This window comes from Drosophila mojavensis, unplaced genomic scaffold (genome assembly GCF_018153725.1).
Source record: "Drosophila mojavensis isolate 15081-1352.22 unplaced genomic scaffold, ASM1815372v1 contig_81, whole genome shotgun sequence".
In the NCBI taxonomy this organism is placed as follows: domain Eukaryota; kingdom Metazoa; phylum Arthropoda; class Insecta; order Diptera; family Drosophilidae; genus Drosophila; species Drosophila mojavensis.
In genome coordinates this window covers 610,528-634,109 of record NW_025318907.1, presented here as the reverse complement: position 1 = coordinate 634,109, position 23,582 = coordinate 610,528, and the positions used below count along the sequence as shown (strand labels likewise).

General features: G+C 35.6%; 9 protein-coding genes across 12 annotated transcripts; 2 read left to right on the top strand and 7 right to left on the bottom strand.

Moving 5' to 3' along the window:
* Positions 1-247: 247 nt before the first annotated feature.
* LOC6580347 (cytochrome P450 4e3) lies at positions 248-22,867 on the top strand. The gene is made up of 8 exons (XM_002006158.4): positions 248-462; positions 19,797-19,906; positions 19,973-20,258; positions 20,332-20,528; positions 20,593-20,778; positions 21,916-22,162; positions 22,220-22,399; positions 22,452-22,867. Exons 1-8 carry the CDS (start codon positions 303-305, stop codon positions 22,655-22,657), a joined length of 1,572 nt encoding a protein of 523 aa, XP_002006194.2. The 5' UTR covers positions 248-302; the 3' UTR covers positions 22,658-22,867.
* LOC26527445 (larval cuticle protein III/IV) lies at positions 2,612-3,221 on the bottom strand. Its single transcript, XM_015164187.3, has 2 exons — positions 3,115-3,221; positions 2,612-3,043 (listed from the first exon to the last, which is right to left on the bottom strand). Exons 1-2 carry the CDS (start codon positions 3,124-3,126, stop codon positions 2,702-2,704), a joined length of 354 nt encoding a protein of 117 aa, XP_015019673.1. The 5' UTR covers positions 3,127-3,221; the 3' UTR covers positions 2,612-2,701.
* Positions 3,947-10,386, bottom strand: LOC116804175 (larval cuticle protein 2-like). Of its 2 annotated transcripts, none has more exons than XM_032730681.2 (2): positions 10,360-10,386; positions 3,947-4,447 (listed from the first exon to the last, which is right to left on the bottom strand). In XM_032730681.2, the coding sequence occupies exons 1-2, from the start codon at positions 10,369-10,371 to the stop codon at positions 4,094-4,096; spliced, it is 366 nt and encodes a 121-aa protein (XP_032586572.1). In that variant the 5' UTR covers positions 10,372-10,386; the 3' UTR covers positions 3,947-4,093. The 2 variants fall into 2 exon arrangements, with proteins under 2 accessions (XP_032586572.1, XP_032586571.1); XM_032730680.1 differs by lacking the exon at positions 10,360-10,386 and adding an exon at positions 4,509-4,617.
* Positions 5,988-6,648, bottom strand: LOC26527669 (larval cuticle protein 2). Its single transcript, XM_015164186.3, has 2 exons — positions 6,540-6,648; positions 5,988-6,481 (listed from the first exon to the last, which is right to left on the bottom strand). Exons 1-2 carry the CDS (start codon positions 6,549-6,551, stop codon positions 6,122-6,124), a joined length of 372 nt encoding a protein of 123 aa, XP_015019672.1. The 5' UTR covers positions 6,552-6,648; the 3' UTR covers positions 5,988-6,121.
* Positions 7,816-8,587, bottom strand: LOC6580352 (larval cuticle protein 2). Its single transcript, XM_002006163.3, has 2 exons — positions 8,480-8,587; positions 7,816-8,406 (listed from the first exon to the last, which is right to left on the bottom strand). Exons 1-2 carry the CDS (start codon positions 8,489-8,491, stop codon positions 8,047-8,049), a joined length of 372 nt encoding a protein of 123 aa, XP_002006199.2. The 5' UTR covers positions 8,492-8,587; the 3' UTR covers positions 7,816-8,046.
* On the bottom strand, positions 9,872-13,096 carry LOC6580351 (larval cuticle protein 2). Of its 2 annotated transcripts, none has more exons than XM_044011327.1 (2): positions 13,070-13,096; positions 9,872-10,298 (listed from the first exon to the last, which is right to left on the bottom strand). In XM_044011327.1, the coding sequence occupies exons 1-2, from the start codon at positions 13,079-13,081 to the stop codon at positions 9,945-9,947; spliced, it is 366 nt and encodes a 121-aa protein (XP_043867262.1). In that variant the 5' UTR covers positions 13,082-13,096; the 3' UTR covers positions 9,872-9,944. The 2 variants fall into 2 exon arrangements, with proteins under 2 accessions (XP_043867262.1, XP_002006198.1); XM_002006162.4 differs by lacking the exon at positions 13,070-13,096 and adding an exon at positions 10,360-10,450.
* Positions 12,577-15,172, bottom strand: LOC6580350 (larval cuticle protein 2). 2 transcript variants are annotated; one of them, XM_044011328.1, is made up of 2 exons: positions 15,146-15,172; positions 12,577-13,008 (listed from the first exon to the last, which is right to left on the bottom strand). In XM_044011328.1, the coding sequence occupies exons 1-2, from the start codon at positions 15,155-15,157 to the stop codon at positions 12,661-12,663; spliced, it is 360 nt and encodes a 119-aa protein (XP_043867263.1). In that variant the 5' UTR covers positions 15,158-15,172; the 3' UTR covers positions 12,577-12,660. The 2 variants fall into 2 exon arrangements, with proteins under 2 accessions (XP_043867263.1, XP_002006197.1); XM_002006161.4 differs by lacking the exon at positions 15,146-15,172 and adding an exon at positions 13,070-13,155.
* LOC6580349 (larval cuticle protein 1) lies at positions 14,604-15,237 on the bottom strand. The gene is made up of 2 exons (XM_002006160.4): positions 15,146-15,237; positions 14,604-15,080 (listed from the first exon to the last, which is right to left on the bottom strand). Exons 1-2 carry the CDS (start codon positions 15,155-15,157, stop codon positions 14,724-14,726), a joined length of 369 nt encoding a protein of 122 aa, XP_002006196.1. The 5' UTR covers positions 15,158-15,237; the 3' UTR covers positions 14,604-14,723.
* On the top strand, positions 18,587-19,268 carry LOC6580348 (larval cuticle protein 2). Its single transcript, XM_002006159.4, has 2 exons — positions 18,587-18,695; positions 18,748-19,268. Exons 1-2 carry the CDS (start codon positions 18,660-18,662, stop codon positions 19,183-19,185), a joined length of 474 nt encoding a protein of 157 aa, XP_002006195.2. The 5' UTR covers positions 18,587-18,659; the 3' UTR covers positions 19,186-19,268.
* Positions 22,868-23,582: the final 715 nt, after the last annotated feature.

Genomic DNA, 23,582 nt, shown 5'->3' with positions numbered 1-23,582 from the left:
ATATGAGAAACACTCAGATTGCTGCAACTTTATTGTTGAACACAAATACACTGTTTCTGATAGGAAGGGAGTATATAGTGTCATAGAGTAGCTGCTCATGATTGGAGTGAGAATGCATTTGCCCCCATTCAGAGCAGAGCATCTCGCAGTGGGAGCCAACTGACTCTGGGCACTGTTAATCTCATCGCTGTAATCGCAGTCGGTCGACTCTATTTGCTATTGATAGGCACCAGCATATAGGTCGAACGCATATTGTTGAGGCAGTGTCCATTCAGTTATCTCGTATCGCTGTTCATGTCAAAATGCTTTACGTAGTTGCGCTCGGTGTTGCAGCTGTTCTGTGTTATATTCTGCTGGCGCGAAGAAATGCTCGCCTGTACCAGCTCCTCAGTGGACAGTTTCCTGGCCCAAGACCCTTTCCAATTGTCGGCAACCTACTGCAGTTGGGCTTCACTCCAGACGGTAAGTGGAAATGTCAGAGGTCAACATCGATTGTCAGAGCTCTTTGGAGTTTAATTGGCCATACGATGTTTTATTTTTATTTATTTTTATTTTTATTTTTTTTTTTTATTTTATGATTTCGTACATATCTATATGATCCGACTGGTTTTAGCGATGTTAATTAAAAGTCTGGTTTTCTTGTTGCTATCCCCGAAAGTACAATTATTAATATGTTCGATTTAATCGTGTTGTTAGCGCCTTTTGGCATTCAGTCTGGAATCTGGTTGCTGCTGTCATCCGTAGCAGTTTATGTATGTGCAAGAGCAGAAAAAAAACCTCTTGTTTACCTGCTCGAATCAAGTTTGTTATATGATTCGTGCAAATGTTAAATGCGTCTCTTCGCTGTGTATGAGTCTTGTACGTTTGTGAGCATTAAGAAAGATGATGATGTCCTGAGAATGGGAATTTAGGGTATAATGTTTTGTTAATGCGAGTGTAGTGCTGTAAGGATATACACATCTTATAGGTTATAAACTGCATTTATTCTGTAATCGCATATATGAATCTCAGCAAATGAGAGATTTTAGGTTAAGAAAAATTAAACATAAAAGCAAGAATAAGAATGGAATAGCTAAAAAAGAGCTAGAGTCAAAAAACGAGACACAACGAGATGGGAAGAGAAAAGAATGGAAATGGAATGAGGGTAATAAAAAAAGAAAGGAGCTGGTAGATATGAATAGAGATGAAACAAGAAGAAATAGATATAAAAGAGAACATAAAAACCGAGAAAAAAGGATAAAAATGTCATTCTTGGCTTACACACATATTTATATCAAGACCTAATTTAGCCCCTAGTATGACTTATTAGCCCTAGTCCGGTTCAGCAGTCCATGTCAAGGCTTAGCGTAGCTAATATTCTGGCTTATTATCTAGGGATAATGGCCTTTTATCTCTGGCACACGCTTATCTGTTTCAAAATGTTTTTCAATGTTTTATCAAATCTGAGTATTTTGTACATCAATTTAACTTTAGTTGTCGAGGCTTTGATCGTCGCTTGAGATCTATAAAATATCTTCAGAATGGTATATAAATTTAATTGAAAATGGGTTCAGGGTATAAAAATAATATGAGTCTGCTGAACTTTTGTTCTAGACATATAAAAAAAAAATACAGTCGAGTCTCGATTTGTACCTCGCTATATCAGAAATAGCAATAAATCGAACTCAATTAAATTCCCTTAACAAAATTCGTTCCCGATAATTTAAACTTCTGTGTAATTCGAAAAAAAAAAAAAAAAAACTAATCCACTTGACTCTTTCAAATTTTTGGGACTCGACTGTATACAAATTGTCGAATAGTTGCTTGCAATGCATTTCTTTTTTCAAAAACACAGAGAATCAGAATAATATTATTAATATATTCACAAAGTATGAATATTTTGTCTTTATCAAGCCAGCTTAACTCTGCTAAATATAAACAATTTGAAATTAATTCAAACGAATAAAAGAAACTTTTTTTTTTTTTTTTTCATTTTTCAAAGAATTGAATTTTATTCCTAAATTATCTGAAAACAACAGAAATAAATTATAATCAATGAGAGTGAATTGTTTGTCAATTATTTATGCTATTGTCATTTTACTACAATATAGCTGATTTAAACAATTAAAATAATTTCTGTTATTAATAGAGTAATCAGCCTTAATAGAACGATTGCAGCTAATTACTAGTTGTAAGGTGAAACTGACAACTAAATAGCCTATTGATCGTAAAGCAAACATTGAACCCTATATAAATATAGAATATTGCAACAATTGAGCTTAGCTGAGCTCTGCCAGCATATAATATTTCTGTGTATCTGAAATTAAATACAGTTTGCAAGCTGGCGAGCTGGCCTTAACCTTGACGCTTCGCTTCGGCTACTGGAGGCAACTTATTTGTTTTTATTATTCACGAATGTTATGCAAATCGAAAGCGAAATTGAGATTGAGATTTCGAAAACTCGTTGTCGCTTGATTAGCTTAGAATACAGTTAGCGAAAGTTTTTTTTTTTATGGATTCATTAGAATATTTATCGCATGCTAACGAATGTCGCGATGCGTGAGCTGAAAAGACTGGAGCGTGACCCACTGACTTCTTAGAATAACCTTCGATGTTCAGAAAAGATTTCAAGAACTGGAATGTGAATTTTTTATTTAACGCTTAACGTCTGCTACGTGAGCATGAAATAATTAGAGAGAGGCTCTATGGCTGATAATTTCTATTAGAGTTGTTCCTTGCTGGGATGCGCAGCGATCCACTCAAGAGCGCGCTGGATCTCAGCCGGGATTGGGGGAGGTGTGGGCAGCAGGTCACTCTGGGGCTGATAGCCGTTCTCATCGGCCACATACGTTAGAGAGACGGGCACACCTTCGGGCGAGACCCAGCTGAAGGTGCCCTTTGAATTGCCATGCTCATCTCCGCTCTGCACGATCTCAATGCCATTGCTGGTCTTAAGAAGGATATTAAAGCCATCGGGACGCACATCGTCTTTGCGCTCAAGTGTCTCAGCCTTCTCATCGAGGTCCACAGTGGCAACCAGGCCAATAAGAGCGACAACCAGCAGCTGAAAGATGATCAGTTGAATATGATTTGCGTTTAAGCATAAACATCCTTAGCATCCTCTCATATACTCACATATTTGAACATTTCGAGTGAGGTAGCTGCTAAGCGTAAAATACGTTTACTGATGATCCACGCCAGCTAGACGTTGCTTTTATACTAGCTACTCAGACCTGTTCCTCTGTATCAAATATGCTAATTTCGCAGCCAAAATTAACTAATTAATTAAATAAAACTAAGGAGTCATTAATTGTACGTTGTCGGGAGAATATGATTGGGAATATATGACTGGCGGGTTCTTGGAGTGCATATGAGGATACTAAATGGAATTCTAAATTGTAAGACCAGACAAGCTCCCTCAATTTCTCCATATAGAGTCAAATAGTGGAATAAGAATTCTTCAATGGCAAATGGAGAGTGTAGAGAGATATAAATATATATCCAATGAGTCCATATCCATATCCAATGGGTATCATAGCGTATATTGACTCAATATAAATATTATAGAATTATATTCAATTATTATTTTTTAAATGAAAAAAAAAAATATATATATATATATTTTTTTTATTTATTAAATTGAAATATTTAAGAGAGTTCTGAAATTATTTGTTAATTCAAATGAAATAAAAACAAATTATTTCTCAAGTATTTAACTTAACTAAAATAAAAGAAAAAATATTACATATTAATTGAATTGATATAAATAAATAATTAATATTTCTTAAACTAAAATAAAAGAGAAAGAATTTAGTTATTTTTTAAATTAGGTTAACTAATAATAATTTATTATATGCTGATTATATTATCCCATACTTAACGGTTCTTATCCTTTTTGGGATGCCATTAAGGACAGCTGTGAATAAGAAGAATATATAATATGATAAATAGATATTGACCAGGTGAATATATTCAAGAGCATTTTATTTTTGCTGGTTGCTTTAAGTATTTTTTAACAGTTGTTGTTTTTTTTTTTACAATGGAAAGAATTGGCAGTTTTGTCATCACCATATCATTTTCGAATGATGTCGGTTACAGGATTCAATCAACTAAGTTAGTTCTTGCGGTCAAGTTTGGGCGCGTTGACAGCAATCCATTCCAGAGAGCGCTGGATGGCCTCTGGGATTGGGGGAGCAACGGGCAGGCTGGCGCTGACGGGCTGGTATCCGTTCTCATCGGCCACATACTTGACCTCGATCAGTTCACCCTCGGGGGAGACCCAGCTGAAGCTGCCGTGGATGTTGCCCTTCTCGTCGCCGCTCTCGGCGCGCGAGATCTTGTTGTCAGTCTCCAAGGAGGCGTCAAAGCCATCGGCGCGCACATCATCCTTGCGGCTGATAACCTGAGCCTTCGACTCATCACTGACTGGCAGGGCGACGGCCATGCCGATAACAGCGCAGATCAACACCTGAAAGGAATTTAACTCAGTTTTATCACTGGTTATCCTTGGCATCCTTTGGAGTACTCACAAGTTTGAACATTTTGATGATTGTTGGTGCAGTTGCTGATTGTCGTGACAAGCTTTGACTGATGCTTCACTCCAGATGTGCTCAGCCTTTTATACAGATTGCTCTGCAGCATATTCTACCTGAAGAATCATAGCATTTTGGTAATTTCAATTAATATGAATGAATTTCAATCTTATGCAATCATCTACATTATTTCATACGCATTTTGGGCTTATACAGACAGTAACAGTATAGGCAATAACCGCCTACTAATGCGAATGCTTTTATGACGTCTAAAAAGAACGAGTTCATCTTTATGAAACTTGTTTCAACACAAAAGAAATTATTTTTTAAAAATTTCTAAAAAAACAAAAAAGTACTTCCAAGTCTGGATTGCCTAATTGCCTAATTGGTCTTAAAATAGGAAATTATATGTTTTTTTATTTAACTAAATCAAACCTAAATTTACTTTTTACTCTGAATTTTCCATAGACTCTTCTTTCTGCGTATAAAAAAAATATAAATATATATACATACTTACATATATTAATTACTTTCGATACCAATTTAAAGTCCTCACACTTTTCGATCCCTCAACGCTCTTCATTAAACCTTAAATATTTCATGAGCAAAAAATAAATAAAAAATATTTGTTCTACTTCTCCAGTTGCCAGCGTTCAATATTAGCTTAGTCTCAATTTTAAATTATTTATAGCCTCTAAAATATAAAAAAATTATAATTTAATGAAATAATATAATTCAAGGGCGGCAGTTGGAATAAATTAGCTCTGTAAGAGAGTTTATGTTTGTAAAGATTACAGAGGTAAGATTTTGGTCATTCGTTTGCTCTTCCTTTTTTATATGCTTCTGTCTCTCAGAGCTCATCGGCTTCATTATGCCAAACGAGCGCTCACAGATCGAGCACAAATCAGAAATTCACTTTCGTTCGATTAATGCAGACTCTCGTGAATTAACTGCTTTGAAAATTGTCTAAATACATACATACAAACATATATAGAATTCAGTACGAACAATAAAGTGAGCTTAATGCTCAGGTTATTAAAATGCAATATATATTAATTAAAAATCATTTTTGTTAGAGCAACATTTAATGTTGGAGTTGGATGAGTAGGAATGTGGCTCTCATTATGCCCACTGTTCTTGTGCTCACTCTCATTCTGAACACTCTCTCCCTCTTTTCGCTAATTGTGCTTACTGCTTATAAATATAAAATATTATATAAACACTCAAGAAAGTCGGAAGTCAAGTTATGCAGGTAAAGTTCCTTCACAAAATATATAGTGTGTTAAATTTACATCAATTAAATTAAATTTATATGAACCATATAAAGCCGAAAGCCCTAATTTCCACTGCTTAGGTTTTAATATAGTCTTGTATTTCTTATATTAGCTCTAATCTCTAATTAAGAAATAAATATAACCAGACATTTATTTCGTTTTGAAGTGCTGTCTCTACTGAATATTGACAAATTTGTTTATATTGGGTGCAGGTTTTATATTATTTCAATCAATTATACATTTTGCGACATATCTGTATAATAATATATTCTTATACTATTTACGATAAATGTCTATTGCAGGATCAGATCAATCATTTCAGTTTTTGCTTTAGCTTTAGATTTTGCTACCAGGTGCGGGTGGGTTGGCAGCAATCCATTTCAGAGCACGCTCGATTTCATCTGGGATTGGGGGAGGAGTGGGCAGAGAATCGCTCTTGGGCTGGTATCCGTTCTCATCAGCCACATAGCTCACTTCGACCTTCACGCCCTCGGGGGAGACCCAGCCGAAGACGCCCTGGATATTGCCCTTCTCATCGCCGCTCTCCTTCCGACTGATAGAGTTGCTGGTCTCCAACAAGGCCTCAAATCCATCTGGGCGTACATCCTCCTTGCGGCTCAGCACTTCGGCCTTCGAATCATCGCTAACAACGATTCCCACAGCGGCGGCCATGCCGATAACAGCGCAGATCAACACCTAAAAGGAGTTCAACTCAGTTATAACTTATATCCTTGGTGTCCTACGCAGTACTCACAAGTTTGAACATTTTGATAATAGTACAGTTGTTGGATGTCGAGACGAGCTTTGACTGATGCTCCACTTAAGTTTGCCAACGTCTTTTATACAGCTTTCTCTGCAGCATAAAATCGAATACCTGTAGAGAATCAGTTTATGTGAATGAAATTGTGGCTTATGCAATAATCTTCAGCATTGCGAGCTATTTGTCGATATTAGGCACAATTGCTTAGTATTGATCATGCTTTGATCTCGTGCAAAAAGAACGAGTTCATCTGCACGAAACTTGTTTCAAATCAAACGAAATTATTTTAAAAATTTCTTAAAAAATGCCACAAATCAAGATTACGATATTAAAATCACATCGAAGTGTTTTTGATAAAGAGAAAATCAAAAGAATAAAAAATAAATAAAATAAGTAAATAAATAAATAAAAATGATTTAATAGAATTTCTTAAACAATGCCGGAAATTAAGATTTCGAAATTAAAATCACTTCGAAGTGTTTTTGATATAGAGAAATTATTATAAAATTTTTCAATAGTAAATGGGCTAGACATCAAAACCATAAAGTGTGATTGTTTCTGTAAAACTATATAATTTATTATATAGGGCCTTACTTATGCCTTACTTATAGGGTAACCTCCATATGGAATATACTGTATACTTCATACGATTAGAAAGTTGAGTCCATAGAACTCTTATAATGCTCGATCTATCAAATCCATTAGAACTTAAATTCGTCAACAACAAAAACTATATTTCTTTACTTTTATTTAATTATAAATTTTATTCGAGAGTAAAACTGTTTAAAATATAAATATATTTTATGGAAAAGTTATATACAGTAGAGTCCAGCTATAATGACGCACAAGGACCGTAGGTATACCCGGGAGACGCATTAACCGTATAAGTTTGCTCATATAAGCTTGTGTGAGGATTAAAATTTTCGTCGCGGAGTCGTTTTAACCGAACTCTACTGTACATTCGCTTTATTTTCTCTCTTTCTTTCCATAATTCTGACGCTCTCACAGAACGTCGGGCTCATAGTTCGGGCACAAATGAGAAGCTCGCCTTCGTTTCATTGCTGCACGTGAGTCGACAGCTCTGTAATTTTATCTAGATTGATAATATTATATGCATATAGTAGAGCTAAATCATATAGGCATAAATAGGAAATTGTTTTTAGTGTTGTAAGAGCCAGATTTCTATTCTCAGTTTCCGAAAGTTGCTTGAATCAAATATAAATTTCCTTAAATTGACTTAAAATTATAAGAATAAAGGCGGAAGCTGATAAAATTTCCCAATTGAACGCTTTAATATTGTCATTCAGTCCAGACTTTGGATAACATTTTATTAAATGCTTTGCAGAATATTGCTAAATTTCTGTTTGCAGATTTTATATACAATTTTCATTAATTCTTATAATACATATGTTTGCGACATATCTGAATAATATATATTCTAATATTACTCGAGATATATGTCTGTTATAGGATCAAATCAACCAGTTTGTTTTTGGTAGCCTTAGTTCTTGCTGTCAGGGGCGGGTGGGTTGGCAGCAATCCATTTCAGAGCACGCTCGATTTCATCTGGGATTGGGGGAGGAGTGGGCAGAGAATCGCTCTTCGGCTGGTATCCGTTTTCATCGGCCACATAGCTCACTTCGATCTTCTCGCCCTCGGGTGAAACCCAGCTGAACACGCCCTGGATATTGCCCTTCTCATCGCCGCTCTCCTTCCGACTGATGGAGTTGCTGGTCTCCAACAAGGCTTCAAATCCATCTGGGCGCACATCCTCCTGGCGGCTCAGCACTTCGGCCTTCGACTCATCGCTGACTACGATTCCCACGGCGGCGGCCATGCCGATAACAGCGCAGATCAACACCTAAAAGGAGTTCAATTCAGTTATATCCTTGGTTAATCCTTGGTTCATCCTTAGTGTCCTTTGAAGTACTCACAATTTTGAACATTTTGTTTATAGTGCAGTTGTTGGATGTCGAGACGAGCTTTAACTGATGCTCCACTTCAGTCTGTCAACGTCTTTTATACAGCTTTCTCTGCAACATAAAATATAGCACCTGTGCAGAATAATCACAGTTTATAGTATGTGCTATCATCAGTTATCTTATGCAATAATCTTCAGCATTGCCTGCTTTTTTTTGGGTTTAAGAATGATTACCTACTATTGATCATGATTTGGTCTCGTGCAAAAAGAACCAGTTCATCAGCACGAAACTTGTTTTAAGCCAAAAGAAATTTAAAACTTCTTAAAAAATACCTAAAATCAGGATTTTTACTCTCGTTGCCAAGGTCATATGAATGAGTTTATATTGGAGGAAATTTAAAATTTTGATGAACTTTAATCTAACTTGTACTATTTATAGGACCCGTTTACTCATTTGAATATTTGAATTTAAGAGAATTTCCATTTAAGAGAGTTACAAACTCTTTTGGGAACGGTAAGATTTAAATTTCTCCTGCTCTCTATTTATGTCGTCTTAATAAGAACACTTTGAGTTTGGAGCTCGAGGAGGTCGGTCGTGTTTTTAGTTAAGCGAGGCCAGATGGAATAAACTGTTCCTATTTCATAAAAATCAATAAGTCGCTTGATCAGAAAAGTCTATGGAATTGCTGCGATCTTATTATGCGCATAGAAAGAATTTAAGTTCAATATATTACAGAGGCTAACTATTGGGAATGTATTACAATATGAATATAAGTGGATGTATTCTGGATTTATTCTTCATAATTCCTAATTCGTCAGTTTGTTTTATCTGTAAATAATGGCAACTGTACATATCTGTTTTACTAAAAGAGTAGAGAGTGACAAGATGATATATATGATTGATCAACACCATAAAAAAATCGAATTAAATCTGTAGAAATATACATAATACAGGTCAAGAACTTTATAGTTAATTTAAAATAACCAATATAGTATAAATATATTTAAAACTGGGTTCAAAATAAAAATAAAATTAATTAATGAAAATTATATATAAAAAAAAAAAAAAACAAAACTAATATATATATATATATATAATAAAAAAAATAATTTAAATAATAATATAATATATATATATATTTTTGTATAAAATAAAATAAATATACAAATAAATAAAAAAAAAAAATGTATATTTAAATATAAATAAATCTGTAGAAATGATTTTGATATGATAGATGTAAACCTAAGTTCCTCAATTATGGTATATCAAAAATATTAGTATAGTGACGATCAATATGCAAAATGATGTACTCAAAGCCATTGGTATCATAAAAAAAAAGTATTATTTAAATGCCTCTGGTTTTCTTGAAATTTGCAAAGGTTCCTCATAATTCAAACAAAAATATTGATTTTTGATTAATGCTTTTTAATTGCTATGAATTTCGATAGACGTCTATTACAGGATTCGATCAATTGACTTAGTTCTTGCGGTCAGGTGCGGGTGGGTTGGCAGCAATCCATTCCAGAGAGCGCTTAATGGCCTCTGGGATTGGGGGAGCAACGGGCAGGCTGGCGCTGCTGGGCTGGTATCCGTTCTCATCGGCCACATACTTGACCTCGATCACCTCACCCTCGGGGGAGATCCAGCTGAAGCTGCCGTGGATGTTGCCATGAACATCGCCGCTCTCGGAACGCGAGATGTGGTTGTCGGTCTCCAAAGAGGCGTCAAAGCCATCGGGGCGCACATCGTCCTTGCGGCTAAGGACTTCAGCCTTCGACTCATCACCGACTGGCAGGGCAACGGCCATGCCGATAACAGCGCAGATCAACACCTAGAAGGAATAGAATTCAGTTTTATCACTGGGTGTCCTTTGTATCCTTTGGAGTACTCACGAGTTTGAACATCTTGATAATTGTGCAGTGGTTGATTGTCGAGACAAGCTTTGACTGATGCTCCACTCTAGATATTCAACGTCTTTTATACAGCTTTCTCTGACGCAACTGCATATGAAGAGACCTGTATCTGAGCTAAAAAATATGCAAATTCGGACCGTAAATGTTTTAATGCAATTAACATTTTAGCACTGAATTTCCATAACTCTTTCAGAGCCTTGACATCAATGACTGGCAGTAATTTTGTTTAGACTCCATTTTTGCATATTTGGTGAAATATTCTATAGAACTAACTGTGCAACTAAACACAATTTCCTTAATTAACTGTTGCGTGCATATGCCAAGCAGATATACCAAAATTAAGGCAAAGTTGGCAAACCGAAGAAATAATTAACGGTTCAAGTTCCACCAAAATGACATTGCTAGGTAATGAGATACAGGAAAAAAAGAAGCATCAGACCTGTTCGTGCATATCGCATATGCAAATTGAATATCGAACATAAACATTGGGACCAGTTTGTTCAATTGAAGCTGTGCATTTATATAATATTATTTCTATAGCCATCGTTTGCCCTATAATGCAGGGAGTAACCCAGGCGAATATTTTAGCAGTTGAATTTAATTTAAGACCGTTAATTATTTTGATTGCTGAACACTTTCAATATGAAATGGTCGATCACTTAATACCCTTTTCCAAGTCTAGAGCTCAGTTTCACTTATATTCATTGTTAATATATACATATACACATATTAGAAATTTTAATTTACTTTTTAATTCAATTCATAAACTATAACTTTTAAACAATTTTTAATTTTAACTGCTCACTTACTCATATAAAAAAAAAATCACAAAATCGCAGATTAGAAAAAAAAACAAAATTAAAAATTAAAAACATATATGAACGTAAATTAAAAAAAAATAATAAGAAATAAGTAAAAATTTAAATGACAATTTAAAATGTCAATTTGAATGGTAATCGATAGTCTATAGGTTAAATTTTTTGATACATTAAATATGATAAAATATTATATATCATATTTGATGTAAAGCCAATATTGTGTAAAAGTATTTTTATATACATTAAATTTACTCAAAAGCTTATCATATTTATTTCGCTTTACAAATGAATACAAGCTCGTTTCAAATACTCAGATACCTGAAATCAGTTTATCATATTTTTATCATTCCGCGATCGCATAATTGAATTTGCAATAAGCTTAAATCATATCTATATGATCAATAAACTAGAAATTTAACAATGTGCTGGCAAAACCGGACTTTAATTATTTATTTAGTTTCGAATTATGTTAATTTTAAATTTACGACTTTCAAGATCTAAATACGTTAAAAATATATAAATAACTTATGTAGCTGGTAAAAAGGTATATATAGAAATGAGAGTTACAGAAACGAGCCTCAATCAATCATAATTGATAATAATTAACCCTCAACTTGCCACATTCACTGTATTGATAAATTTTTTAAATATACTTAAAAATACTTTCAGCAATTCCATTTGCTTACATGCAAAAACAGTATCATTTCAAATTTTAAAATCTTTTTATATTCTCTTCACTCTTTATAAGTATATAATATTTATTTATTATTTTAAATATTTATATAGAGCTATATAGCAATCTTGATCTCTAAGCTTTATAGAAATAAACAAAAAATAAATAAATTTAGCGTATGCAGACATACTGATTTGCATCCAATTTAAAAAGAGTACTTTAAATAAATATTTTAGCTTAATTCTTGCTCTTAAATATTTATTTAAACATTTTTCAGAAATGTTTACTACGCATACTTAAGTTTTGAATAGAAATAGCGAAAATTTTAGTTTAAAGAGAATTTATAGAATAATATCGTTGATACAGAGAACCACGAAGAATTTTATGTAGAAAGAGTCTATTGTCTTAACAAAGTTTCATTCAAGCATTGGTATGACATTTTCAACTATAATGAAGTCTGAATCATGAATGTGCTTATGTGTTAGAATGCTTGTGTGTTCTGCACAAATTATCGTAGAATTTACAATTTGCCTAAAGTATTTTCTTACTCTTTAAAACAATTCTCCTTACTCTGCCAAAGAAGATTAAGAGCAATTCTTTTGCATTTAAGAAATGTCGGATTATTCAGTAAAGTTCAGCGTATGCAGCTCATAATTATATACGAATCGATTTTCCTTTTTCAAACTACTTTAACAATAGACAAACTTTAACTTTTGATTATATTCATTTATTTCGCGTTAAAGAAAGATCAATCAAGCCTTCGACAGATCCATTCAACTCAAAAAGTTCTTAGTGTTCGGGTGCGGGTGGGTGGGCAGCAATCCATTCCAGAGAGCGCTGGATGGCCTCTGGGATTGGGGGAGCAACGGGCAGGCTGGCGCTGCTGGGCTGGTATCCGTTCTCATCGGCCACATACTTGACCTCGATCAGTTCACCCTCGGGGGAGACCCAGCTGAAGCTGCCCTGGATGTTGCCGTGAACATCGCCGCTCTCGGAACGCGAGATTTTGTTGTCGGTCTCCAAGGAGGCGTCAAAGCCATCGGGGCGCACATCATCCTTGCGGCTGATGACTTCAGCCTTCGACTCATCACCGACTGGCAGGGCGACGGCCATGCCGATAACAGCGCAGATCAACACCTGAAAGGAATTGAATTCAGTTTTATCACTGGTTATCCTCGGCATCCTTTGGAGTACTCACGAGTTTGAACATCTTGATAATTGTGCAGTGGTTGATTGTCGAGACAAGCTTTGACTGATGCTCCACTCTGGGCGAGAGCCGTCTTTTATACGGCTTCCTCTGACGTAACTGACGCCACAAAAATGCAAATTCGTATCGAAAATGCTTAATTGCGAATAACATTGTCACGACGAATATCGAAACCTCTTTTAGGGGCTTGCTGGCAAATTTGATTGGCCAATTAAAAGAGGTAAGGCAGTGTGGCAATGAAAATTAGTTAGGATGAGAGCATTTCATGTAGATAGTTATTATATTTGTATTATTATATTAATAATAATTAACAGCTCTTTACGAGCGTTGCTACCAGACGTGGCACAGAAATGCCACCAGTTAGAATAGCTAGAGAGACGATGTTCTCTCCCATTTTTGTGCTAATTCTAAATGCTAAAGTGCAGCAACGACTGACGAGGAAACGAGTTCACCTCACCTCAACGCTAGTCATAGACTTTATTATCGATGCCTTAAATCACGCCATGAGAGCTGTATACTATTCATCCAATTCACACATCAAGCGATAAAAACGAGCTCCATGCCATATAATTTTGAGAGATTTAACAGATGATATTGTAGATAAATTACTCTTATATATAGTAGAGGAAGAATGGTGCTGACAAATATTTTGTATTTGCCGCTAGTTCATCAGTTTAGCTCAGGTTCAACTGTTTCTAATGATGTGATCTAAATGTGATGGGATCTAAAATATGATGCAGAGATAATATTGAAAGTAATATAATTTTTAATAATTATATATTTTATTTTGTATAAAATCAAGTTTTATAATACATTGAAAGGAGGAAATCAAAGTATAATACTTTTAATTATTATTATTATTTTTTAATTTAATTTAATTTATATTTATATATTAAGTGTTCAACTCATTCGATATATACTAGCATCACAATTTTGAACAAATATAAAAAATAAAAACTATTTTACGATGTAGAAGAAGACTTGATGTAGATTCGTAATCTTAGGGTTCTCAAATTGTTTAATTATTTAATATAAAATTTATTATTCCATGAAATTTGAAAAACTTTTGCAGCTTCATCTTGTGACGAGCAAATATTTTGTATATAACGTGGCATATATATGCCTATAGCAATATATTCCTAGCTAAAAATTTCATATGTTGTAGGGAAATACCCAACATATCAGATATAGAGATTATATCTATAATTTATTGCATTTATCCATGTACTGCTATATTTTAGCAGCAGCAGCCTTTGAATGCCAAGGGTCGACAAACTTTCAAATCATTGCTAATTTGTTCTAAATACAAAGTTTTTATCTTCATTTGCTAAAAGAACCTATCTGTATGAGGAAGTGAGGTCACTTAATCATTGTGCAATCCCAATCCCAATAACCAAAGCTATTGACTTTGTAAAGTTATCTAAATATATTATAAATATTAACACTCTATTCTATTCTCAATTCTATTTTCTGCTGTACTCACAATTCTAGTCTATATTCGGCAGATAAATGAAACAAAATTCTGTTTGATAACACAAATCTTCAGTTTTTTTTAATTGTCATCAACAATGCAGAAAATTCTTAGAGACTATCACGATCGGGGGAGGGCCTAGAGGCAAGTCAACATATACGATTCCATAGCCGATTAGTGCTCCGGTACATGGGGATGGGCAGCCAGCCAGTCGAGGGAGCGCTGGATTGCCTCTGGGATCGGGGGTGAGGTTGGCAGCCACTCGCTCTTGGGCTGATAGCCGTTCTCATCGGCCACATAGACAACATCGATGTGCTCACCCTCGGGCGAAATCCAGCCGAATTTGCCCTGAATGTTGCCATGAACATCGCCGACCTCCGAGCGTGTGATGTGGTTGCTGGTCTCCAAGACGGCATCGAAGCCATCAGCGCGAACATCTTCCTTGCGGCTCAGCACCTCGGCGTGCACATCGTCGCTCAATGGGCCCACTGGAGAGGCGGCGGCCAGGCCGATAACAGCGCAGATCAATACCTGGAACAGGTGCACAACAATTGGCCACTGCCACTCGTCGAAGGCCAAAACCCAAAAATACTTACAAGTTTGAACATTTTGATTTGAATGCAGTTATGGAACGTGAAACGAACGTTGACTGATGCTCCACTGTGGGTCGGCGTTGCCTTTTATACAGTTCGCTCGGCAGGCGGCTGAGTGCTGCAAGGGTGAATTCTGCCTGGTGCATCAATATATTCAAATTTGTTCCAAATAACAAAATACTGTTATAATGTATTATAGAATTTAATCGCTAAACTGCATTAATAGCTACTCAGAACTGGTGGTGCTGCCCCAGAAAACTCGTTTAACTTCTAGCAAACAACTTGGCCGAAAAGAAATGAAAAAATCAGTTGTTTTTGATCAAGTCGCAATTTCACATAATTTGCTTGTATATATACAAATATATATATATATGTTGATATATAGAGGTGTGTATTCATAAAAAGTGGGCATGTCAATTCAGGTTTTTTTGTTGCTTAGTTTTATAATAAATATTATTATATATGTATATAAGCATATTCTTTATTTATTTCGAATTCGCCACAAAATATGCAGCTATATATTGAATCTTGTACGAAAGATTTTTAAGGATTGAAGGATGTATAGTAAATAATTTCTACATATTAAGGCAGATTAAATCTGCATTAAAAGAGGCGAGATATTACTTAGTTCAAGCTCAAACTGAACAGAAATTCATACGAATTATTTAGATAACATTTTTTAACTTAAGCTGAAATTATTGCAGCTTAATATATTAAACTCTATAGCTAATTTAAACTCTACTTAGTCTATAAAATTTAATACTTTCTTTAAAATCATTAAACATATAAATTAACTCTTAGCTTTAAGGTGTCATATAGTACATATAAGAATATATTTTTTTTTGTATTCATTTAATCATTGTTCTATTTTTGTTTCTAAAATATTTCAATCTCTTTTGCCTTGCATTTTAAAAGCTGTAAACTTTACCGTCTTTGCCTGTTGCTGTTGATAGCCAAACTAGATGCAAGCGGGCTTTGATGAGCTACCCATTTGTCCTCATCTAGAATATCTATGTAGATCTGTAGCACTCACTACAAACCAGTCACTCACCCCGCAAACCAGTCAGCTCCAGTCCGTCTTCGTTGTGCGCTTTGTTTTGCCAAATTTGAGTTTCGCCGAAGCGTTGCGGCTAAGAGGAATGAAAACAAATCAAATACAAATACAAAAATACAATAATTTAGCAGCACTACGTCATGTATAAATCACTTATAAAAACAAAGAGGTCTACACACTTTTTTCTATACATACCTTACACACGATTTCGCCATTTGCTGCGCATTTCTGGGGGAATCTTGATTTAAGACTTTAGCGAATTTGGGTGTATGAAGTGATGATATGTATTTTGTTAACAAATTCTTCTATGCAAATATATATTTGTTGCGCTTTGCTAAATTTATTAGTCTGTAGATTAATTTAATTTATATTTCATAAACTATATTTATTAATAAATTATAAACGTACAAATGGATAAACGGGCGATCCTATAGGATATATAAATATATTCTCAATCAAGGTCAATAATTGAATGTCTTTTTTTTATTTGACAAATTTGTTCATTTAAAATCGATTTTAGATTTCTGCAAAATTTATTAATTAATTAATGAATACTTAAGTAAGCTTTCTTGGCATAGCTCAGCTTGAAACTTTTCGTTAAAAACTCGAGAGCCAAGTTTAATACTAATGTCGATTCAGTCAGTAATTCGTAGCCTACTCTTTGGCGCTGATTGAACAGCCACAAAACGAGAATTACTTTTCGGCCTGCATCGTGGAAGTATATTAAGACAAACGAGCAGCTCAAGGAGAGCAACAGCTATAAAAGAAATATATAAATATACTTATTCACGAAATAAAACGAGCGTATTGGCTCTGCGTAATGTTTATACCATTGTTTTTCTGTTTTTTGTATGATCTTCCTCGAATCCATGTTCTATGTGAATTCAGGAGCGGCATATCCTTTGGTAAATACACACAAACAAATGTGTATAGATCTTATAATTATGCTATAAACTTATATAATACATATACACATTTCTAATGCCAGATCCAATTAACAGGAATTGCTCCTTCCGCACCGTACTATGCTATGCTATTAACAGCAATATGTTAATAGTATAACTCTTACACTGTGTAAGTTATACCAGCTCACTTACTGGTTCACTGGTTCGCTGAGTATTTTATCTGTCATCCCCTTGACACTGGCCACTTGCCTTCTATATTATATATATTATATATATAAATTGTACCCATCCCTTCGAACACACATAAACAAAAAAGTATTCTTACGATTTCTGCCCATTAAACATAGGATAATAATTGCATATAGATTTTATTTTACTTATTTTAACTCTTTAGAAAAGAATTTAAAAAAAAATCCTAAGGAGCGATCTATAGATACTACAGCAATGTTAAAAAGTTCTAGAGTTGAATACGCTTCAAGCTGCTTCAAATATTTAAAAATCTATCAAGACTATACACAAACGCCTTTTGCATTGATATGTTTGCTCACCTTAAACTTTATAAAACATATCTAATTGTATTATCAAGGCCATTAACATAATAAGATGAGATCAAAATATCATATATGGGGCACATTGTTCAAGTTATTCAAAAGAAATATTTGCGAGCTGTGTGAATGTGCAGCTCTTCGCTCAGTAAAATATTTATATATACGAAACTCAATAACTCAATCCCTAGCTCATTTCTATTATAATCGAAACAGGTTAGCAATGACTCAAGAAATTTCTGTTTTATTTTAGTTTAGTTTAATTTTATTTCAAAGTGCCAAAAGCCACGGCTGAGTGCAATCTTTAAAAATCCGCCTGCACCGAAAATCTTACTAAAAGCAGATTCAAAGCATTTATGATCATTTATGATCAAATCATCATAACCGGTTCTCAAATGGAAGCCAAAGGCACTTAACAAGTCCAGAAGATATGTGTTGAGTCGGGCATCGAAAACCAAGCCATTTGACAATATTGAAAACAAAAGTAGCCAAAGAAAATGTTTTAAATTGATTTGCTTTATGGTATAGTTGCTCAAATTAGCATATAAAATGCTTGATTATATTTTATATTTGGGCGGAAAACAAATAAAATCAAATTAATTCGGTATGTGTGTCAAACTTGTTTTCGCTGAGCATCGCCTTTGAGATCACATTTTGAATGGCAAATCATTATGAATTGGTCTGGTCTGGTCTAATTTGTCTGGTATTTCATGCTAAGCAGCTCGGCTTTGTGACAAATTGCGAACGAGTTAGCGAGCGAGCGAGCTTTGGAGCTCAATCCATCCCAGTGCTGAACACTATATCAGCATTTTCGAGCTCGCTAATTTGTTAATGTGGGCGTGGCTGTGAAACCCATAACTCACAGCCATAATTGACTGATGCGCCTGAACTGGTCTCTCAGTGGCCACCAGCCAAAGCTGTCGCTGTATAAAAGCCATCGCTGGGCTCCACAGCGGCATCAGTCAACGATCGTTCTCTGTGTTCTACGACGACAAAAATAAAAATAAATAAATATGTTCAAGAAACCAAAAATGATTGTTTTCCAAGCCGTAAGTAGCCGAGTGTCTGGGATTAGCTCTGGTTAATAAGCACTGCTTGTAGGTGATGATTTCCGTCATCCTGGGCGTGGCTTGCGGCTCGCCGCTTAAATCACCTATCTTTAGAAGCCTGGCTCGTCCTCCCACACGGGTGGGAGTTCCCCAAGTCAGAAGTGATGATGTGAGCGCCGTTGTGCTATCCCGAACGGATGATGTGCGCCCCGATGGATTCGACACAAGCCTGGAGACCTCCAATTCTATCCGTGGCGCCGCCAGCGGCGATGCTTACGGCAACATCCACGGCTCCTTCGGCTGGGTCTCGCCCGAAGGTGTGCCCGTCTCTCTAACGTATGTCGCCGATGAGAACGGTTATCAGCCACAGGGCGACGCTCTGCCCACTCCCCCACCAGTGCCAATCGAAATCCAGCGCGCTCTGGCTTATATTGCTGCACATCCTCCAGCACCCGAGGGCCAAATTGTGAGGAAAACAATATTTGGTTAATCAGCTATGATTTATTAAAGATTCAATAGGATGTCTATTGAATATAAAAGCGAGCAGAACAAATAAAAACTTTCAAATGAGAATGTTACATATTCTAAATTTAATTTTCATAATGATTATTGACGGTGTTGTTCCGGGTTTTCATACTCATTGATTGTGTGAAATCAGGGTATATTGGTTTTGTGAACATAATCTCATAAAGTATGTCCATGCTTGATCAGTGCGACGAGCTGAGCCGATCTAATGCGCGATTGTTCGTCCGCCTGACTGTTTACAATTTAAATGAATATCAGCTCATTACAGAGATATTAGGGTATCTTCTAGCCAATCAGTCTCTGACTTGGCTGCCGACTTCAGTCACACTGCAGGTCCATTAATCGAAATGCTTGGTGATTAGCATTTTACAAACTGAGCAACGACTTCAAACACCTTTCGTGTGTTGAGCTCATTTTTACGAGGCACTAAAGATAATTTGAGACGTACACCGGACAGATGGAAAGATTTGACTAGGTTAAATCGATCGTAAATCGGTTTCTTTATAGACAAGTTTCATTAAATCTCTCTCTCTCTCTCTCTCTCTCTCTCTCTCTCTCTCTCACTACTGATCGCAGCTTATTTGAGAACCCTGCTGAAATGGTTCAAGCAATACAACTACAAAAACATATGCCTTTGGGCTGGGCCTTTGCCGTATATCATGTTTGTGGAAAACAACTATGTGGAGGTAAGCAAATCAAATAAGCTTTATATATGTATGTATGTATATCCTTTTGACTTCTGTTCGCCTTAGCATATATTGAGCAGCACTGCTCTGACCTACAAGTATGAGCCGTACAACTTGCTCTATCCGTGGCTGGGCAGCGGCCTGCTCACTGGCAATGGCCATCAGTGGGCAGTGCGGCGGAAGCTGATTACGCCTTCATTTCACTTCCGCATCCTGAGGGACTTTCTGCACATTATGAACGAGACGAGCGGCCGTTTCATGAAGCTGCTGGAGCATGAGTCGGAGGCTGCTCAAGGCGCTGCGTTCGATGTGCAGGCGCTAGTCAATCGGAACACAATTGATGTCATTTGTGGTGAGTGCGGTTCAACTCAACTCAACTCAACTCCAGTCAATATTCCATTGTTATCCGCGCTCACCTGCTGCAGAGACGGCAATGGGCACTCGTGTGAACAGCATTGAGGGACGACCTTCGCCGATTGTGGGCGCCATCGACAGCCTCTGTCACATCATCTCCGAGCGCGTCTTCTCGCTGTTTAAGCGCTCCGACAGCTTCTTCAAGTGCACCCGGCTATACAAGCAACAGCAGCAGGCATTGATGACACTGCGCACTGAGTTCGCTCAGGTTGGCAAGTGATGGAAGCCTACCAAAGGCCTCGGACTCAAGTATTTTTCATTTGTTTGCATAGATCATTGAGCAACGTCGTCGCCTGCTTCAAGCAGCCAGCTATGAGGCCCCACAGTTGGACGATGACCTGCTGGACGCCAAACGACCCAAAATGGCTTTCCTCGACAATCTTCTGACTGCCGAGGTGGATGGTAAACCGCTGACATTTGAGGAAATATTTGAGGAAGTCTCCACGTTCATGTTTGAGGTAAGTTGGGATCGATTTAAAAATAAAAATATAAGAAATTTATAATTGATATGCCGTGATTATATAAGCATATTAATAAATTAATTCAAAGAAATTTAATAAATTAAAATTAATATGGATATTAAAATTAAGTAAAGTCAGTAAGCACATGGGAATATATATTATATTTAATCGTTAATATTTAATATTTATATAATATGCATATTATAAAAAATGTATATTAATGTGCATATATTGATATACATAATAAATAATATATATATTATATTATATAAAAAAATAAATAGATTTAAATTAATTTGCTTAATGGAATTAATTTAAATCAATATAATATCATATATACATATAAACTAGTTATGTTGGGCCCAGTTACAATTCTACGTTTATTATATTAATAGAGACAAGAGATAAACAGGTTGCCTTAATTCGTTAAATTTTTTCTCTATGCTCTACATGTTTCTAGCGATCTCACATTGTTTTGATCATGTTTAGCTTGCGCTCGTCGTTCCGACCGAAATGAGAAACTCACCTTCGGTTTATTTATGCTCGATGCTCGTAGATTGACTATAGTTAATCGTGACATCACGACAATCATTATCGCTTGCGCTCGCCTATATTAAATTGTGAGAGCTCAATGCGAACAATAAAGTGAACACTGCTAAACTATTGGAATGCATTTTACAGTGATGAGTAATAATTGCTGTAAGAGCAATAAATAAATTAAAAGGCCTTTATTGTTCTGGCTAACTAAATTGTTCTTTAGAATTTATTCTCTGAATTAATTAAATAATTAAATGCATAAATAATTAGTTTTTTTAATAAATATTTTTATTTTATATTATAGATAATAATATCACACAATTTTTTTATTACTTAAAATTAATTATTATTTTAATATTAATTAGTGGCTAAGTGTCGCCTTTTATTTGATATAAATGTGGCCATACAAATTTCATGTTTTATATATAGTTCTATTATAATTAAACAAAAAAAAAAAAAAAAAAACAAAAAAAAAAATAATAATAATAATAATAATAATAACAAGAATAAATATATAAAAATTAAATACCAAACTAGCTAGTTTTTCACGTAATTAAAATAAAATAAATATTATAATAAATTATTTAAAATCCTTAGGGCCATGATACAACTGCTTCGGCCATCACTTTTGCCATCTGGTGCCTGGCCTGGTCGCCCGATGCGCAGCAACGTGCCTATGAGGAGCAGGCGCGAATGTACGCCACTGCAGATGGACGGGAGCGTGATCCCACCCACCAGGAGCTGCAGGACATGAAGTACTTGGATCTCGTCATCAAGGAAACATTACGCTTGTTTCCCAGTGTCCCGTTCATCTTTCGCACAATGCGCGAAGCAACAACAATACGTGAGTGCTTAAGGCTTAGGCCTCTGTCCACTCAATGCTCAGCTATCTACTCCACAGTGGACAAGCATCTGCCCAAGGACACGACAATTGGACTGCCCATTCTAGCCATTGGCCACTGTCCGCACAGCTTCGAGGCGCCCTACGAGTTTCGCCCGGAACGCTTTGAGGCAGCTGAGCGAACAAAGGCGAATGCCTTCGACAATGTGCCCTTCAGTGCGGGCCCCCGAAATTGCATCGGTATGCTTTCATCTGTATGATACGTCACTTTTACTTAACCAGCCATTGACAGGTCAAAAGTTTGCTCTACTGGAGCTGAAGGTGACGCTGTCGAAATTGCTGCGGCGCTTCCATATTCTGCCCGCTCCCCTGGCCAAGCAGACCATAGCGCAGGTCTTCGATCATACGTATATGCCGGGTCCGCAGGAATTGCGGCTGCACTTGCCCATCACACTGAAGTCGTTGAGCGGCGTTCCGGTTAGATTACAAAGGCGATAAGAGCTGAGGGCAATGTGTGTCGGAATTTATTTAGCTATGGGGGATGGGGCTGAGGGCTAATTATTGTTGGTGTATAAATACAATATTCGTTAAAATTATTATTATTATTATTAGTGTTATATATAATGTTTTTACGGACAACAAAGAAGACACTCTTTTATTAATATTTATGTATTTCATAATATTGTCTAAAATAAATTTTAATAAAATGGATCTCAGGTTAAAAAAAAAAAAAAATAAATAAAATAAAATAAAATTTTTTTGTTAAATATTTTTTTAGAAAATATTAGTTAAAAATAAAATATATTTTATTAATAATTAAAATTAAATTAAAGCCCAATATGTATATTATATATTCTAAAACAAATATCAGCTCAATAAATTTGCTTGCTTTTGAACAGATTAAATTCATCATTATTTAGTAATAATATTTGTTTCTGCATATATATTTTTTAGAATAATAAATCCGATATTTATTTATTTTAAATGCGACTCAACACGATGAACCAAAAGACAACAGCATTTATTTATTAATTATATATTTTAATGCATATCAACATTTTTACGTATTTGTTTGCCTATATATTTGTTAGTATATCTGTCTCTCTGTCTGTCTCACTGTCTATTTCAGAGCCTGTCTCTCCGTTTGTTTCTCTGAGTGTATGCCTATAAAATTGAAGAGACTACAGAATATCGTATTAGTTGTGTAAAACGAAGCTAGAGTGCTTGCAGCAGCAGAGAGTGTTCTCATTGGACACTTAGATCTCGACTGCAACGACCTCCAATTGGCTCAAAATTTGAGCGCAACTATGTGTGTGTGAGAAAGTCTTCCTATATATAGGGCAGCTGCTGCAGCATTTCTTCAGTCGCTCAGGCCTGTTGGGGTCAGTCGGGCAGTGCAGTAAAGTGAATTGAAGTAGTGTGC